Raw genomic sequence first — 19814 nt, 5'->3', positions numbered from 1 at the left:
ACAATCTATGAGATCATGACCTGAGCCGATGTCAGTCACTTAACCAACCGAGCCACCCAGGTGCCCCCAAATAGTGCATTTTTAAGAAATGTAAACTGATAATTTTCATATTGGTCAAGGGACAACACATGAAATGCATTCATGTGATAGTGTGAGGCCTTCCGATCTTTTTGTGGTTTTTACCTAACATAATGGTGTTTCCTGCAGTGTCCTTGGCTTTCCTGTGTGGCCTGAAGCACGAGGAAGAGAGCTGTGAAGCCTCCAGCTGCACCTATGTGCAGTGTGATTTGACTGTCACCGTGGGGACAGAGAGACTGCCCCAATCATGGCCTTACCTGTACGTTTGTGAAGAAGGTCCCCAGTGCCTCTTGGCACCAGATCATTGGACAGAGTCAACGTTTCCATGGTTCTCAGGCCTCTTCATCAGGTAACCCTGTTGTCTCCCTCACTGACCTTCCCCACAGATGCATGGCCAATGGACAGATGGAACCATCAGGAGCTGCAGGCTGGGTGGACATGGCCTCAGGGGCCTACCACTCTTGTTAGAGGGACCATTCCATTGTGGATTCCAGCCAGCCTGCATATCAAAGCATCTCCTGTCTTTTCAAGTGTTCCAGAGAACATCTGAAAAATCTGCCCAGTAAACAGCTCGCTTTGTTCTTGCTCAGATTTTAATATTTATCTTCCGATCCAAAGAAACATCTGGTGAATGCCAATGGGGAAAAAGATTAGACATTATGAAAAACAGAAGGCTCTTTTCCCCTTTCCTTTTTCTTTTCTTTCCAAACAGATTCACAAGTATGAAAAAAAAGTCATAGAGAAATCCAGCAGATTGCACAATGTTTATTCAAAAGAAGGGGGGATGTGCAGGCAGAATTACTGTAGACCTAGGATTTAGAAGCCATAAGCTTATAAAGAATTTTTGAACTTAGAAAGCAAACAAATAGCACCACTTTCCAGGTAAAAACCCCTTTTCTAAACAAATTGAAGGAAAATGTGTTATCATGTTGGTGACTCAGGACGGCCTAATTTCCACTAACAATTCTTTTCTCATGCAGCATGTAATTTCAGCACTGAATATCACCCTGCACTCGTCTTGATTTCTTGTCTAGATAGAGTGCTTATACCTGATGTTTTAATGAAGGCCTATTTGCCCATTCAAAAATAAAACTAAATAAGATTGATATCCCAGAATGAAAGAGATAACGAGTCCTTTTCATGGCAGGCTGACTTTTTGATGTCCTAAGACAGCCTGTGTTTTAGTACGAATTCATCATAGGAAGAGAGGAACCTCCTGGGCTAGTTGTTTTCCAGAAGCTGTGAAGAACCCTGTTTAGATCATACAGGAAACAGTGTACTGGAGGTTGTACTCAGGCAGGACTGGATTTCAGAACTCATGAACGCTGGATACCAAGAAGCACATATCAGGTCCTGGCTCCACTGAATTTTGAATACTTCACCAAATTCCCAGGGTTCTCCCTTGAGGTTCTTCTATGTCCTTCTCTACTGCAGGAGGTCTCTGAGGAAACTGAACCTTAGATCCTATTAAAAGTTATGCTGTTTCTATTGACATTATTTGGCAATATGCACTGATAAACTTAAAATTTTTCATTTGCTCTGTTTCAGTAATTTCACTTCTAGGGATTTTAAGAAAGCAGTTAGAAATATGTAATACTTTGGAAAAACTACATTTTTTGAAGTTTTAGTTATAACAAAAAATTTGAAATGAAGTGTTTAATAATAAAGAATGAATCCAAATGCTAATATACCAAGATCCTTTAAAAATCACCACGCAGAAAATTAAAGGAGGACAAATATCCTATGACTTCACTCATATGAGGACTTTAAGATACAAAACAGATGAACATAAGGGAAGGGAAACAAAAATAATATAAAAACAGGGAGGGGGACCAAAATATAAGAGACTCGTATATATGGAAAACAAACAGAGGGTTACTGGAGGGGTTGGGAGGGGGGTGGGCTAAATGGGTAAGGGGCGTTAAGGAATCTACTCCTGAAATCATTGTTGCACTATATGCTAACTAACTGGCATGTAAATTAAAAAAAATAAAATAAAAATAAAAAAAGTCATGATGCAGAATATTTAACTGGAAAGGGAGATGCTTAAAATATGTTGGGAGGTAAAAGGTACAGGTCACAAAATAGTGCATCAATTTAACCTTAAAGGTGTACATATAGTATATGTGTTTATACATGCATATAACAGGTGATTAGAAAAAAGACTGGAAGGATGTAGTCTAAAATGTTGAATGCCTACCCTATGTGGTTGGAGTATTACATCTATTTATTGGGTTTTTATGTTTTTTTTTTAGTGAACATATACCAATTTAATAACCAGAAAACACATAACTATCAGAGGCCAGAAGGACAGAAGTAGAGTAAGAAGGAAGGAAAGTTCTCTATGTGAGCTTGGAGAAGTATTTAAGGTCTTGGAGGCCAAAGTAAGGAGTTTAGAGTTTAGGTTCTATTCTAAGGAAACAATATCTTTCCAGAGTCACACAGTCTAGCCTTGGTAGTGTCAGGACTGGTAACCAAGCCTCTGAATGACAGTGTACTTGGCCTGATGCTGTGCCTTCAGCATCAGTGATGGGAGCCTGGGCTGAAGTGAGCAGTTCAATGATATTCCAGAACCACTAGAAGCAATTTCAGGCTAACTGAGGGAGACATAAACACTGCCGATGTTTTGTTGCCTGTCCTAGATAGCGTATGCAAGACTACCTGCTTACTTTGGGCTCTGATCAGACCAACTGAAAGAACCATAGATTAGGAGTCAGGAAACTTAGGTTCTAGAAATCTTTTTGCCACCATTTGGACCAAAACTGTTTATCTCATTCCCTCAAAATAAATATTTGTGTGTCTTTTTGCACATATATGTTCTGTGTGTGTGTGTATGTGTGTGTGTATATATATATGTGTGTGTCACACACACACTTATATTTAAATGTGCCCATTTGTACTACTTAACTGATAGAATTATGGAAGAAAACATGGAATAATAGCTACTAGGAAACTCTGAAAATTTGTAAATGTTAGTCTATTTTATTTGAAGTTTATTTTTTGGGAGGGGGGAGGGGCAGAGAGAGAGAGAATCCCAAGCAGGCTCTGCCTTGTCAGCGACCTGATACAGAGCTTGAACTCATGAGCTGTGAGATCATGACCTGAGCTGAAGTCGGACGCTTAACCGACTAGGCCACTTAAGTGCCCCAGTGGTCTATTTTTGATATCCTGGTGTCTCTGCTAATTTTGATGATGGATTTTTAATGAAAAGTAGTCTCCAGGGAGATAACCAGGGGGAAAATATATATATATATATCTATATATATATATATATCTATCTATATATATATATAGATATAGATATAGATATATATAGATATATATAGATATATAGATATAGATACATATATAGATATATATATATATATATATATATATATATATATATATAGATAGATAGATAGATAATATATATATATATTATCTAAAGCTTGGTTAAAAAAAAAAGGTCTAAGATAATAAAAAGTGGTTTTAGGGGCACCTGGGTGGCTCAGTGGGTTGGGTGGCTGACTTTAGCTCAGGTCATGATCTTCTGGTTCATGAGTTTGGGCCCCGAATTGGGCCCTGTGCTAACAGCTCGGAGCCTGAAGCCTGCTTCAGACTCTGTGTCTCCTTCTCTCTCTGTCCTTTCCCTGCTTATGCTCTCTTTCTCTCTCTCAAAAAAAAAATAAACATTAAAATAAAGTGGTTTTAACTCTTTCTGAGTAGTATGACATGATTAGGGAAGACAGTGCATGAGAGAGGAGCTGGGTTATTTACTCCATTTTATTCTAGTCTTTGCTGATGAAGATCCTGGAAAGGGCAGTAGAAGGCTCATTAGCAGGGTAGAAAACCAAGACCAAAAGAAAGGTTGTATAGGAAGTTTGTTACTCCTTTCCTTGAGTTCAAGTTTGTATTCTAGATCATTTGTGTCACTGAGTACAAATTAGTTGTTGGTAGGATTGAGAGTCCACTGCTGGTAATGAAGATAAGAGTGGGCCACAGGGCAGATAGAGGAGACAGACAAACACTCTTTCCCTATAAAGGGTAAAAGGGGATTCTGGAAATTTAGACAACTAAGCTTGTGTTATCCCTGACAAAATTCTAGAATGAATTATTAATTATATGGTCTGTGAGCTTTCAGAAATAAAACTACAGATCTCCCTCGACTTAACCATGAGGTTATGACCCGATAAAGCCATTGTAAGTTGAAAATATTAGAAGTTGAAAATGCATTTAATACACTTAACATACCTAGTATCATAACTTAGTCTAGTCTACCTTAAACATGCTCAGAACACTTATATTAGCCTACAGTTGGGCAAAATCGCCTAACATGAAGGCCATTTTATAATAAATTGTTGAATATCTCATGTAGTTTATTGGCTACTAAAACACGAAAAACAGAATGGTTGTATAGGGACAGGATGGCCCTAAGTGTGTTGACTGTTTACCTTCATGATATTTTGTCTGACTGGGAGCTGCTTTTGCCTGTCATCATGAGAGGGGATTGTAACACATATCTCTAGTCCAGGAAAAGATCCAAGTTCAAAATTAGAAATACAGTTTCTACTAACTGCATCTTTCATACTATCATAAAGTCAAAAAATCGTAAGTCAAATCTTTATAACTCAAGGACCATTTGTAGCTATCTGGGTACTGATTCATAAGGAAAATGATGGGTGGCAAACCAAATTTGTTTACTTTCTGATAAATTTATAAGTGATTTCTGATGGAAATATAGAGGGAGAGTTTCTCAAACTATTCCAACATCTCCAACCCCCACCTGAGTGGCAAAAGAAAGGTTCTAGCTGCAAAGTCGAGTGGCCTAACACACTGGCTTTGAAGTCAGGTGTTTTATTTGAAAAACCCATGTGAACTTTGCATTCTATTCCACCATGTTGCCATATTTGTCGAAATATTACATGACATTTTAATATAAAAGCTAAATTACTTTCCTGAATCTTTGAGAACAAGTGACACTTCAGGAGCAAATGCTTTATTTACCCTGTGGCTCTGTCTACCCCTTGGACGATGGCTCAGCTAAATGGATTTGGAGTTACAACTGGCTCCAGGTTCAGAATGCATTAGAACAATGGGTCCACATCAGTGAGAAGACATGTAACAATAACGAATGTCAATTCCCACATTTACATTTCAACAATAATATCGCCAACACCACTAAACCAAAAACTGTAATGAGTTGCCTCTCTCAAACACTGTGTGCCAGATTCTTTACAAATCATTTTGTAGGTTGCATTTCACCCCCCCTGCTCAGCACCTCTATAAAATAGGTACCTGATAATGATAACTCCATTTTATAAACATGGGAACCAAAGCTTAGAGAGTAATGTCCTCACAGCATCCTAGAGATGGTAAATATCAGCTGGGGGATTCATATCTAGCTGGCCTGCTTCCAAGCCTAACCTCTGCATGCTAATGCTTCTCAGGAAGTCACATGAACAAATGCAACATGGTAAAATCCTCAGGTAGTTGTGGATCCGAGACTTTGAGTTTACCACCAACTTAATTTAAGCATGGAGCTACAAAACAAGCACAGTGTTGGTTGCCATGGGAGGGACGGCTCAGATAAGCACAGACCACGGCCCTAGTGGTTAACACAAACTATGGATATTCAGTTCTGGGCCACATGATGTTAAAATATGGACCATTTACGGGGCGCCTGGGTGGCGCAGTCGGTTAAGCGTCCGACTTCAGCCAGGTCACGATCTCGCGGTCCGTGAGTTCGAGCCCCGCGTCGGGCTCTGGGCTGATGGCTCAGAGCCTGGAGCCTGTTTCCGATTCTGTGTCTCCCTCTCTCTCTGCCCCTCCCCCGTTCATGCTCTGTCTCTCTCTGTCCCAAAAATAAATAAACGTTGAAAAAATAAAATAAAATAAAATATGGACCATTTAGAGTAAGTCCAGAGTACGGTGGGCATGGAAGTCATGACTTGGGTGAATGTGAAGCTGGGAATATTTTATCATGAAGAGTTGAAGACTAAGTAGATATGGTAGTTATCCTTTTCACTATTTCTAGCAAATTGTGGGAGAAACCATGTTGACATTGATTTGAGAAAAGAGGTTCCAGTTCGGCATGACTTATAGTTTCTCAGGCAGTGAGTGAACTTTTGCTCTTTCCATGACCCTTCCTCATCTTCCCTTCTTCCCATGAAGAAGACCGATCATTCTTCATGCTGATGTTTAAACAGCATCTCAAAACTTGAGAGTACTGCTCTAGGAGACAGGACACCTGAGTTCTCATCTTAGAACTGCTGTACTGCTACGTTTGGCCTTTTGTGAATCTCCTGATCTGTGTGGGTTATGTTCTTTATGCCTCTACCTACTTTATAGGCCAAAATGAGATCATACAAATGAAACTGTTGAAAAGTATAAGACATCATGCACTATTGTTACTAATACTCTTTGAGTTAGTTGCAACAATGCCTAAAGCCAGGATTATTGTTGAGTAAATGTCACACCTGTTGGGGACAATAGCCTGCAATAACCATGCTTTCACCTCCGCTACACAGCATATTTTTAGACTTTCTGCAATGCTACACTGCTGTTTTTCATTTTAAATCCAGTCTGGCTTCTCTCCTTAAAGCAAGAGGACTTTTAAAGCGAGTGGCTGGTAGTATAACTGGCACATATATCGAATCTCCTTAGTCTGGGCTGTTAAGTAAGTTTAATTAATTTACTAAGTTAATGTTCCACTGCTAGCAACAGAGCCTCATTGCCATCAGCTGGGGAGAGGGAATTGAAAGCCTAAATGAGCTCATTTTTTCACAGTTGGAATTAGGGACCAGTTAGCCAGTTGTGTGGGTTTTCCAATTTCTCCATCTGCCCTGGGGGGATTCAGGCAATTCACTCCCCCAACACTAAGTGTGAGTAAGAACAGAAAGAGGAAAGGGGAAAAGAAAAAAAAAAACAACTCTGCCCAACATTTGCTTCCATTTTTGGCACTGGAAGTATTGTGTGCACATTGCTTGTTAAGTTGGGTTTTGGAGAAGCTTTTGCTAATGTTCCTAATAGATTCGGAAAAGAGAAAGGCCTCAGTGAAAGATATTTACCATGTGCATTTTCATTGCAGGGTGTGCAGATAAAAGGAAAACAAATAAACAATAAAAGAATGGAAACAAAATTACGGAAATTTGCAAAATTTGACAAATGGTGGCCTGTAGTTGCCACAAGCTAATGGCTTGCAATGATTAATAAGAGTAAAAATAATTGCATTTCATTAAGATTGATGACACCCCATTTAACCTCCCCTCTCGTTTCAGCCCTAAAGTGGAAAGAGATGAAGTTCTCATCTATAATAGCTCCTGTAACATTACCATGGAAACTGAGGCAAAGATGGAGTGTGAGACGCCTAATCAGCCAATTACCGCCAAGATTACTGAGATACGGAAAAGCCGGGGCCAGAACACTCAGGTATAATCAAATCTTTTTTACAGACTGATTCAAACAGCTCAAATTAAATTTGTAATATTGTGTACATTAAAAAAACAATTTAGTCCAAATGGCAGCGATATGTAATATTAAATGCTCTCAAACTTTGAGAAGCTGGTCTAACGCACAACATCTGAATTCGTAGTTAACTCTGGTTAATCATATATTTTCTCAAAAATAAATGAGTGCTGCCTGGGCTCTTTTAAAGCAAATTCTGAACAGATAATCTCCTCCGCATTTTGTCCTGCTTTCTGCATGCATGTTTGAAAGGGGCTCTCTGTGGTTTATTTCTTCATGAAATAAATGGCCCTCAATTTAACCAGGCCCTTCTGGAAGGTTTCCAAATCACTCAGCCATCCTCAGTTGGCGGGATGGCAATGTCTGCTGGTCCATCCGGTTCATCTGTTCCATGGAGATCAGAGTGGAAGCTTCAGCTTCTGAGGTGATTACATGGAAATTAGAACTGGGAAGCACTGTGGGGGCATTTGGTCTAGCCTCTTTACCTTAATTTATCTGTTTGGAAATAATCTAAACCACCTCTCCAAGTGGCTCCCCTAAGAATGTGTTCTTAAAAGTCCCCACTGAGAGAGAGTGTCCATAGCCTCCTCAGGGAGTTTTTGAGAATTGAAATCAGAAGCTGAGGGCTCTTTGGAAATATATCAGATCATCTTTTACAACTCTCTGGACTTCTCATGATGCATGGATAAAAAATAATATTTATTGAGCACCTACTCCCTTAGGTGCCGTTTTCATTATGAAAGCAATTCTTAGATTTCCTTTTTGTCTCTTTGATTTGGAAGAAACATTAATGGAGTGCCTATTATGTGCTGCACACTACATGAGATTGTCTACTGAATGCTGCTTTGGTTAAACCTTCCCAATCCCAAACTATACTTCCTGGGTTTGTAGGCATAGTTTTTGTTTATTACCATTATTTTTTAATGTTTATTTATTTGTTTTGAGAGAGAGTGCTCAAGTGGGGCAGGGAGGGGCAGACAGAAAGAGGGAGAGAGAGAATCCCAAACAGGCTCCATGCCGTCAGCTCAGAGCCTGACGCAGGGCTCGAACTCACAAACCGTGAGATCACGACCTGAGCCGAAATCAAGAGTCAGCCGCTTAACTGACTGAGCTACCCAGGTGCCCCCTGTGCCCCTCTCTTGGCAGTTGGCTGTCAGTGATAGCTCAAATGTTTATCATAGGGCAGTAACTTTGCTGATTGTATTGTGTATCAGTGTTGTATTGTGGAACGAGAGCTGTAGGACACTGAGTAACCTCGAAGCCTTCCCAAGCCCCGGTTTCTGCCTGAGCACTAATGTGGGCTGTTGGGATGCTCGTGTGAAGAATGCCGGTGAAAGGGAGGGAGAGGCAGTTTGCACAGTGCCTAAGTGCGGGCTCTAGAGCTAGACTGTGGTGGTTTGAACATATCACTTGCCACCTGGTGGACTTCAGACAAGTTGCTTAACCCCTCTGTGCTTCATTTTTCTCATCTGTAAAGTGGGGATAATAATAGTACCCACCTAATAAGATTGGTTGGAGGTTCATATCCTAACATGTGAGCCACTGTAACCACTCCTCACAGCAGACAAATGTCCAGTGTTAGCTGATACTGGCAGGGCTAGTTTGTTGGTAGTAGTGTTAGCAAATGATCTGCCATTATTTCTGTATGGGGCTTGCTGCTTTGACCAGATCATTTTGTTTCTTAGATTCCATTTAATTTTTCATCATCTCAAGGAGTAATTTTGAATTTTTGTCAGAGGTCTAAATGCCTCAGTCTTCTTTAAATTTGTATGCAGCATGTATTTATTGAGATCCAGCCATGTTCAAGGTTCTCTGCCATGCTCTGAAAGAAATAAAAAAATAACATGGAAGGAGACCCCTTTAGGGGATAATAGGGAAGAGAGACCATATAAGAAGTAGGTGAGGCTCACAGCTGGACACATAGTGTCCATTAATCACAGTTGCATGGAATGTTGGCACCATCCAGACAAGCCCCCTCATTCAAGAGATGAGCTAACAGGTCCTTAAAGAGAGGTGGCCTGACAAAGGTCACACACCTAGTAATTTGGCATCGTAGCCCACATGGCCATAAATCATTATGAGGGATGTAAACCATTTAATCTTTATGAACCAACTGGGCTTGTGTGTGAAAATCTACTAGGCTAGTGCCAGTGTCTAGGAGATACCAGTCCTGGTATGTATGGTTACCCTATAGGTGTTGGGATATCTTGTTTCCCTTCTCAGGTGTGGTGTTGACCTGTTACCTGTGTAGGCATACACAATTGCCTTATCTGGACCTGAATCTGGGGAAAACCAGTGCTGACAGGTGCTTAACTGGGACTAGAATTCAGGTCTCCAGCTCTAAGTACTAGGTGAGAACCTTGGAACATATCTTTCATAAAATGTTAATGAGTATTTTGTGATGCAAGTGTTCCAAGGTCAAATACATTTGTGACAGCTGGATTAAAGAAAGGTACGTATTTTTTCTCCCCCAAAGGACTTTTGAGAATGTTCACACGTGAACACGTAATGCGAATTTCTAAGAGAGAGCTTTTGTGTGGAGTATTATCCAAATCTGTTTGTCCCCGGACCATCTTACTTTCAGAATCTCTCTTGTGTTCATATGTGTTTGCTGCTCTTAGGAAAATGTTGCTCATGCTGTGCTATTCCCCTACTGTCAAGTGGGGTATCAGAGGTGGGAAAGATTATTTCCATATGGGCCAGTCATCCAGGTCTGCTGAAGCAGGTGGCATTTGTATCATGCCTTGAAGAATGGGCACGGGTTAGGCATTCAGGGTTGCCAAGGAAAGGTGTTTCTGTAGAGGAACCAGGATGCACAAGTCACTGAGGCAAGAACCCATAGGGACAGTGCAAAGAACATGATGTGTGTGAAGGGGACTAGCGAGTTGTAGGTTTGGAATGGTAGGCTGGGATTGTGACGGCAGGCTAAGTGTTTGGCCATTGAATTCATCAGGTGACGGGTTATCTTTGAGCAGTTACTGCATGATCACAGGTGTGCTTTAGTCACACAAAACAGTGTGATCTGTTTGTTGTGTGTGGGGTAACTTGGGCAAGCCACGGGAGGCAGGAGCATCTCAACTGGGCGACAGAGCACTGAACTAGGGAAGTAGTGGAGGGAATGGAGAGGAGGAACACACACGATAGTCTGCACTTGATAACTTGGGTTAGTCAAAGTGTTCAAAGATATGGAAAAGGAAATGTGGTAGGTAAGAAAATGGCATGCCGACTCTTGAAAACGATCTCTTCAAATTTTTGAAATATACATAATAAATACATCCATGCTCATGACTCCCCAGTTGTAATCTTCCCCTCCATCCCAAAGCTCTCTCCTGAACTTTAGATTCCTGAACCTTAAGGCTTACTGATCTCTTTCCCTGGATATGGAAGTGGCACCTCAAATCTCTCAGATTCTAAATTCAACTCCTGATTGTCCCTGCTTGTCTGTGCTACTCCTTGTTCCCCACCATAGTCCTGGACTGAGTTGGTGTCTTTTCAGTTGTTCAGGCCATGGAGACATTTTTGGACTTCCAAATTCTACATCAGATCCATCAGGAAATTATGCTGATTGTACCTTTAATCTGACTACTTTGTACCAAGTCAGCTATCATCATCACTACCATGCTTTACTGAGTATTACAAGACTCACCCAACTGGTTCACTTGTTTCCACCCTGGCCTCCCTTCAGGCTCTTTCAATGGGACTCTCATGATCATTTCGAAATATGTCAGATGATTTCACTCTTCTCACCAACTTTCTATTGGCTCCCAAATTCTCTTGCAATTAATAGCTGAGTTCTTACATTGACCTAAAGGGCCATTCTATGCACCAACCCCCTCCTCCAGTTCCTCTCTATATTTACCCCTCATTTCTGTCACATGTACCTTCTCTGTTCCAAGCCCTTGGAAGTTGGGCTTGCAACTTCCTTCCAAGGAAGGAGTACTGGCTCCTTGCAGTTCTTGGAACCTACCAGGCTTGCTTCCACACTGAAACTTTTGCATTGACTATTCCTTCTACTTTGAATACTCTTCCTCCTCCTTTTTGAGATATAACCTTTTACTTTTATAAAAGTAATGTAAATGTAAAAGCTGAAATGTTGCTTCCTCATCAAGGTTTACCTTTACCACCCTATTTAAAACTGCGCCCCACTGCTGCTCATTCCATATATCATACTTGCAATTTCACTTAATTTGTTCTATTTTCCCATAGTCCTTATCACCTGCCAATATGCTACATCAGTTACTAATTTATTATGTTTATTGTTTAGTGTCTGACTTGCTAGAATATGATCTTCCACAAGGCAGAAATGTTGACCTGCCTTGTTCACTCGTATATCCCAAGTGCCTAGAACAGAGACTGAATTGTACTAACAGTATAGAAATGCAAACAGGGGTAGTTAAAACAAGCCAAATCACATATTGCTTCTCTAATCTCTTGTCCCCTGAAGATTCTTATCTGAAAGGAAACAGACACACCCACACACAGGTGTACCCACACCCATTTCCACACAAAAATGCTATTGTGTTATTTATCTTGTTCTTCAACTTGTATTTTTAAAAAGTTTTTATTATTTATTTTTGAGAAAGACAGTATGAGCAGGGGAGGGGCAGAGAGAGAGGAAGAGTCTCAAGTAAGCTGTTGGCACAGAGCCTGGTGTAACTCATGAAATGTGAGATTGTGATCTGAGCCAGAATCAAGAGTTGGACCCTTAACTGACTGAGCCACCCAGGCTCCTCATAACCTGTAATAATAATAATAAAAAAATCTAATGGCACTCTAGGATATAAGCTCCTTTGAATAGAACTTGGTTTTGCCACTGCCGTTTCCAAATGCTTTGAACTAGGCCAGTACGTGGCAGATCTCATTAAAAATTATGGAATGGATGAATGGATTTACAAATGAATGAATACATCATGGTCTTCTTTTCATTTCAGCTCAGGTATGTTTTTCTTTTCTTTACAAGGCATTAATTATGCCTACTATGTATTACTGTGATACACTGAAAAAAGAAAATCTATTAGAGCAAAGAATTCAAAGAATGCTGGAAAACACTATAAGGTGCTCTAAGACAACCAGCAGTTTTGAAGGATTTCTGAAGGACAAATATGGATTGGGTTGGATGGGTAGAGAAACCACAGTAGAACAAACACAAAGCAAGCAAGTTTAGAGAGAACTGATAGAATATAAGCTATACTTTTCTTTCTTTTTTTTTAAATATTTTTTTTAAATTTTTTAATGTTTTTATTTATTTTTGAGACAGAGAGAGACAGAGCATGAGCAGGGAAGGGGCAGAGAGAGAGGGAGACACAGAATCGGAAGCAGGCTCCAGGCTCTGAGCCATCAGCACAGAGCCTGATGCGGGGCTCGAACTCACAGACTGTGAGATCATGACCTGAGCCGAAGTCGGACGCTCAACCTACTGAGCCACCCAGGCGTCCCTAAGCTATACTTTTCTATGGAACTCTGGGAGAAATTCCAAGCTGGACCAGGACAGATACTGAGTCGGGGTAATTAACAGAGGGATTGATTGTGGGAATTGCTGGGTTGACAATTTTTCTCTCTCCCTCCTATCCTCCTCCTCCATCCCTCCCTGTTTCCCTCTCCCCATCTTTTCCTTCTCCTCCCTCCCTGCTACCCCCTCCCTCTCTCTCTCTTTCCCTTTGTACATGAAGTGGTTGGATTTGTGGCTCTCAGGGTGAAGTCTTAAGTGCAGCCCATAAAACAAAGAGGAATTGTTTGTTTGGATTTTGTCTATTATGGATGTTAGGACCCTTGTTAAACTCTTTCAAATCCATGGCAACTTTGAAACTCCAGGGAAGGAGGGAGGGGCAGGAACATAGCATTCTCCCCATTTCTGCCTCAAAGGGATTCCTTTACATTCACTTGACTTATCCAGATGTTTCACCCAGCAATTTCAGTTGTGCTAACTGGAAGAGGTTTCTCTGAACATCTGATCTGCCATATCAGTGAAAAAAGAAGTCTGAAAACAATGCTGTTCAAGTTATCTGCAAAATGATGTTAAACCTAGAATCCTATATGCAGTCAAATACTATTTGGTGTAAGAACAAAATAAAGACATGCACACTATACAAAGTTCAGAAAGTTTATCACCCTTGTGCACTCTCTTAAAAATGATATACTCTGGCAAATTGTAAAATGAATCCAGGCATGGAGATGATATGGGATACAAGAAACAGCAATGAACCAATATCCCCCAAAACAGCCAAAAAAAAACCCCGAAAAAACAAACAAAAAAACCCCTGACGATAAAAAGTGTTGAAAATGTGGCTGTGAAACTTAGTATAGATAAGAATAGATTCTTAACCATGCAGAGTCAGGAACCTGTTTCAAGTTAGGTATATTAAAAGGAGAACAAGAAACAGAGGCATAAATCTCTTCTTTGACAAAATGAGGTATTTGTAACACAAACACAAATATTATATGAAGATGAAAGGCACATATGATTTAAGTTCCTGCAAAGGGAAATTTCTATAAAAGGCAAGACAATTTGCCCCAAAGAACCCTAAACAAGCTTTAGGTTTACAGAAATGTAAGTACCAGGAAATAGGTCTGAAGCAGGATGCTAAAAATTAAGTGTGTGTGTGTGTATTATTTGAAATACCCTGTAAAGAATGGCAAGATCCCCAGAATACTGCTGCTCGCCAACCCAACCAGATATCTATTCCTACCCCTCCCACTAGGAGACACAGTCATAATTTGTACACAGATTGAATTAGTGAGATATTAATTAGGTGCTTGATAGCAAAAGTAAGGAGATGAGGATGGTGGATGGTACTGAAATCTGGCAGATGAATGGAAAGTCTTCTTCCTTTAGAGAGAGGTCACCTTCCCCTGATCCCATTAAATTCTTTCTTCTGCCCAGCTTGGAATTCTGGCAACCCAAATTCTCCTCCTTCTAGAAAGGAGTCAAAGATCCTTCTTTGGAGAGATTCAGCCAGAGTAAAGATCCACAGATTTTTATATTTGAAAGCCTCATGAAGTTCAACTTAGATCATCCTCTTAGATTTTTAGTGCATTGCTCTTGAATGTGAATGGAAGGGCTTCTGGGTTTGGCCACGAGAGATTGATGAGTTTTAGACTTACCCTCCTGCCACAACCAACTACAAAACCTGTCAGAATAAATTTCGGACATTGGATAATAGCACAGTGTTATGGTTCTTGAGAGCAGGGGGTGGGGCACATGAAGAGTGGCTTTCTGTCTGGGAGTACAGTTCCAAACATAGCACTGGGAAATAGAACCCAAGCAGAGAGAAGCAATCTCATTGGAAGAAGCAATCAGGTATCACAGTTCAGGGCACTTATGTAGGGAGCTGGTATGGAAAAGGAGGTAGAGGTAGGAGGGACAGAAAAATGTTCAATGAGGGGCACCTTGGTGGTTCAGTCAGTTAAGCTTCTGACTCTTGATTTCGGTTCACAACGGTCATGATCTCACAATTCTTGAGATCAAACCCCGAATTGGGCTCTGCGCTGACAGCAATGGAGCCTGCTTGGGACCCTCTCCCTTTCTCTCTCTCTCTCTCTCTCTCTCTCTCTCTCTCTGCCCCTCTCCTCACATTCTTTCCCTCTCTTTCAAAAAGATAAATACACATTTAAAAAAAAAAGAAAAAATATTTTTTATAGTTACAAACAGGCCTGCAAACCACAAGAGACTTTTGCATACAGGGAACAAACTGAGGGTAGAAGGGGGTGGGGCGGTGGGTAAAATGAGTGATGGGCATCGAGGAGGGCACTTGTTGGGATGTGCACTGGATGTTTTATGTAAGTGATGAATCACAGGAATCTACACCTGAAGCCAAGAGCGCACCGTATATGCTGTATGTTAGCTAATTTGACGATAAATTATATTAAAAAAGAAAAAATATTTAATACAATAATGGCAAAAATTTTTCAAGTTTGATGAAAATTACAAACCCACAAATCTAAGATTAATGAATCTAAACTAGAGGAAACCTTAAGAGATCCATTATTGGAATTATCAGTAATGTTAAGATGTTAGTTCTTCCAGTTCAGTTCTATGTTCTAAACAATATTTAGAGTCAATGCAATTCCAACAAAACATCCCAATAGTTTCCCTTTTTTTTTTTGTAGAAATTTCCAGGCAGATTCAAAAATATTATGGAAACACAATGAATAGCCAAAACTACCTTGAAAAAGAACAAATTTTGAGTACTTACACTGCTTCATTTCAAGTGTTACTTTAAAGCTATGGTAATCATTTGGAGCTTTAAGATCTCAATCGAAAGAAGGGTTCTGTTGCTAAATGTATGTTTGAAAGCTCTTGCAGCAGCATCATGAAAGACAGGAGAGGGGAGGGATCGAAGGAAGGTGTGATGAAATATGTCAAAAATATCATGACGAGGAGATCCTTAGTAACATTTAAGGTTGTAGGATGGTATTGGTGGGGAGAAAAACCAGATTTTGTAGGGTTGAGGAGTGGCAAGGAAATGAAGGCAGCTGGTGTAGATCACAAGCAGGAAGAGAAAAGAAGGATGCAAATGAGTATCATGGCTGAGTAGTACCTTCCTCATGCCCATCCTTAACATCACTAGTGATAGGGATGGTTTCTCAGTTAAAGGTGCTTAGATTAAAGCTGTGGTCTTCAAGTGTGTTATTTGAGTTGAGAAGACAAAGACCCCACAGGGTTCTCGCCACATCTATTTATCTAGTGACCACAAAATAGCTCTCAGACAACCCTGATGTCAAATGGTCAAATTACCACCATCTTTAGGGACTTCTGTTTTTAAATTTTACTTGGGCTCTTCAATGCACACTTCCTTCAGGAGAATTGTATTTTCCTTAATACAAATTGAAGGATTTTCCTTTTGGGAAATCTCATAGTAGTGTATCATACTTGTCTTAAGGAATTTATCTTTTAAAATTATTTAAAATATTTATAATTATTAAAATCTCCTCTCTCTCAACTAGATGCTAAATTCTCTGAGAGTGGGATCTATGTTGGATTCCTCTTTGATGGATGGGTGGATAAATTATATACCTGTACTGGATTACTAGTAAGCTTACTACTGCTTACTACTTACTACTGCTTAATTTAATGTTTACTTTTGTTGAAGGGGACTCACCTATAAAATTGGTGTAATACAGTGATGTGACAAATTGTACATTTAAAAAGTATGTGTAGCTAGATAGAGGCTGATTTGAAGTGACCTTCCATTCCCTCGTTGATTTTTTTTTTTTCCTATTACTGAAATACAAAAACGCTTTTTCACCTGTTTTTTCTTGTCTCTTTTTGTTTTCCTTCCTTATTCTTTCCTTTCTTCTCTTACTATTCCTCCCCTTTCCCTCCTCTGCCTCCTATCCTCTCATTCCCCTCCCCTCCCTTTCTTCTCTTCCTATTCTCCTTTCCTTTCAAACGACATTTTATTCAGTGTGTATCATGGAGCTTGTGTGCCTGTGGAGGTAGGAGCTGTTGAAAGCAGGGTTGAGCTGGTTGTTAGGCCAGAGACCTAAGATGTAAGAATACAACCATTCCTCCCTGACTTGGAGAAAACTTATGGAACCACTTGTAGTTTCTCTGTGAAGTGAGGCCCCTAATGTATACCAGTTACATACTGTGAGGACAGGGTGAATTGGGAGGCAGATGGTTTCACATCTGAGAGGGACTTTTCTTACTTAGGATGATTAGGCAGATAGCAGAGACAAATGGGATAAATGGTTGAACAGGACTCCTGGGGCCTGGCTTGTAGTTCTGGCAATGTCCTATCAGATTTTGAGACAGTGGCAAGTCACTTAACCTTTCCAGTGGTTAGGGTTAGTACTCTCTGACTTCCAGGTTTTGGAGGGAGGAAGACAATCCTTATAAGGGGTGGTAGCAGGAGGAAACTAAGTTCAAGATGCATTATGCCATAGTAGTTATGAGCTTGAGCTCTGAATAAAAACCCTAACACTAATCCTTCTACTTAGTATAGAACATGGGGCAAAATTTCTTGTCTGTGAATTTCTATTTCATACATGTGGAGCAGTTAGCACAATGTCTCATTCATAGGAAACTGTCATAATATGCTGGATATTACTACCTCTGGTTGAATACAGAGTGGGACTATACAATTAAGAAAGGTAGTGTGTGAGTGTTCTGCAAACCATTATGAACAGTTAAGGTGTCACAATTTGTGGCATTGTTTATTGTGGTATTGTCCTAACCAGAACTTGCTATGGAAAAGAGGCCTTGCCACTTCATTGATCCCAAGACTTTGAAGGCTTCTCTCTCTTGTTCTTTCTTTAAAAGGAGAGAATTCAGGCCTGAATGCAGGCTTAAATTCATCCAAACAAATTAATTGTGCCTCTCTGTTTCTCAAGGACTCTTTATATTAAATGAGTTCATGACATTGCCTGTTGTTCCTTTTTCACCAAGGTATTTTAATAGCAAATGAGGCTATGGTTTCAAAGACTCTATCACATTGTGGCCAAAAAAAAAAAAAGGTCCTTATCATGCTTAGGTATTATAATATCACTAAGTAATTATTGTATTACTACACAGGAGTTTGAATCATCTCAGGTAAATTTGTTCTTAACTTTTATCTTAAAATAATAGTTTCTGTTCTCATTGGAAAACAGTGAGTTTTATTAGCTCTGTGAAAATGACTCTATTAATGACAGGCAGAGGGCAGTCCCACTGGGACATGACATGATTATTTCCTTCTAAAGTACAGCTTCGTAAATGGAAACCGTTCTGGTCTAAATAAATACTGTGTGGAATTTTCTCAGGGAACCTAATGTCATGCAAAAACACATGGGCTCATTTTGGGTCTGATTCTGGGAATGTAATGATTATATTTTTTCTGAGACTTTCCAAATACGAGACTTTAGCTAGCTTGCAGGTAAGCGTAGGTGCTAAGAAATTGCTTTGGGTGGTAGGCTGGCCCTATAATAGAGTTCTTTGGATTCTACAGGGCATTGAGGCTTGATGAATGAAGAACCAGAGATGCTCAAGTTAGTTTATTTGCTGACTCGTTGTTGACCTTGAACAACTTGTTTTCCACTCTCCTGTCTCAGTTTCCCCATCTGTGACGTGGGTGGATTATATGGAAACCCTAAGCCACAGAATGTGAAAATTGTGATATATGAATATGTTACTTTATCAGTATATTTAATTCTTCATCTGAGAGAAAAGCTTGCTTTTTCAGGGGTTTATTAGTTCATTTTCTGGAGACATTATGGTGAATCACATCTTCCTGAAGCCTGATGAAGAATTAAGAGGCTACCTAACAATGAGTAGCTGCCCAGGCGTGAAGGGTCTCAGATAGTAGCTGACTAGATGTCAGAAATTAGACGTAGATTAGATTTGTGGGTGTGGTGTGGTGTGGTGTGGTAGTAGGAATGATGTGCTGTCTGTGTTGGTGGAAGCAACAATAGGAGTTTCCTAAGTGTTTGGATATGTGGTTTCTTACTAGGCATGTTAAACATTTTTAATTGTGCTAAAAACTGAAATGTTCTCAGTTTTGAGTCTAATATAGTATTTGATGATTATTTGAAATGGCAAATAATGATCCCAGTCTGGTTGATGGGGGTTGGGGGAGGGGGGGAAATGGGTGATGGGCATTGAAGAGGGCACTTGTTGGGAGGAGTGCTGGGTGCTGTATGTAAGCAATGAAACATGGGAATCTACCCTCAAAACCAAGAGCACACTGTATACACTGTTTGTTAGCTAATTTGACAATAAATTACGTATTTAAAAAAAAGAAATACAACAGGCAGTTCAGTTAATTTGGAAAACGGGGGCTTTCTACTCAGTGATGTCCTCTTTGAAATCTTGTTTGCTCAGTCATTCATCTTCTTCTACAAGGTCCTTGATGATGGTGCCATGACTGAGTTCTGCTCTTTCTTCGAAGAACCATGGTACTGCCCCTGAAATGCATGTCTATATGAGAGGAGGGTGGAGGGCCTTGACTACCTAGCTGTAGCAGCAGCTGGAGCCATGAGGGTGAAGAAATTTGGGTAAAAGTGAATGGGAAGGACATCTCATTTTGGATGAGAGAGAATGTGGTTGTTCAAGCATTGAAAGCATTATGGAAACTGACTGCATCAACTGAACATCCAGCTCAGAAAGAAAGAAAGAACTCTTGTCTCTCAGGGGGTTGCTTTAGAGGTGGAGAGAAAGGGGACAGGAGAATAGAAGCAGGGGTGTTGGATAGAAATAAGAGAAAACTTTAAAAAAAATTAAAATTTTTTTTAAAGGCACACCTGGGTGTCTTAGTTAAGCATCCAACTTCGGCTCAGGTCATGATCTGGTGGTCTGTGAGTTCAAGCCCTGAATT

General features: G+C 40.1%; 1 protein-coding gene across 2 annotated transcripts in view; it reads left to right on the top strand.

Moving 5' to 3' along the window:
- Positions 1-19814, top strand: part of PKHD1 (PKHD1 ciliary IPT domain containing fibrocystin/polyductin) — a 494443-nt gene that overhangs the window by 94488 nt on the left and 380141 nt on the right. For both annotated transcript variants that reach the window (XM_045498517.1, XM_045498518.1), the window contains exons 34-35: positions 208-427; positions 7338-7488. In XM_045498517.1, coding sequence (XP_045354473.1) covers positions 208-427; positions 7338-7488 — 371 coding nt within the window. The remainder of the gene's footprint in view (positions 1-207; positions 428-7337; positions 7489-19814) is intronic.

This window comes from Leopardus geoffroyi, chromosome B2 (genome assembly GCF_018350155.1).
Source record: "Leopardus geoffroyi isolate Oge1 chromosome B2, O.geoffroyi_Oge1_pat1.0, whole genome shotgun sequence".
NCBI lineage: Eukaryota > Metazoa > Chordata > Mammalia > Carnivora > Felidae > Leopardus > Leopardus geoffroyi.
The sequence above is the reverse complement of the archived record's forward strand: the minus strand, read 5'-3'. Positions and strand labels throughout refer to the sequence as shown.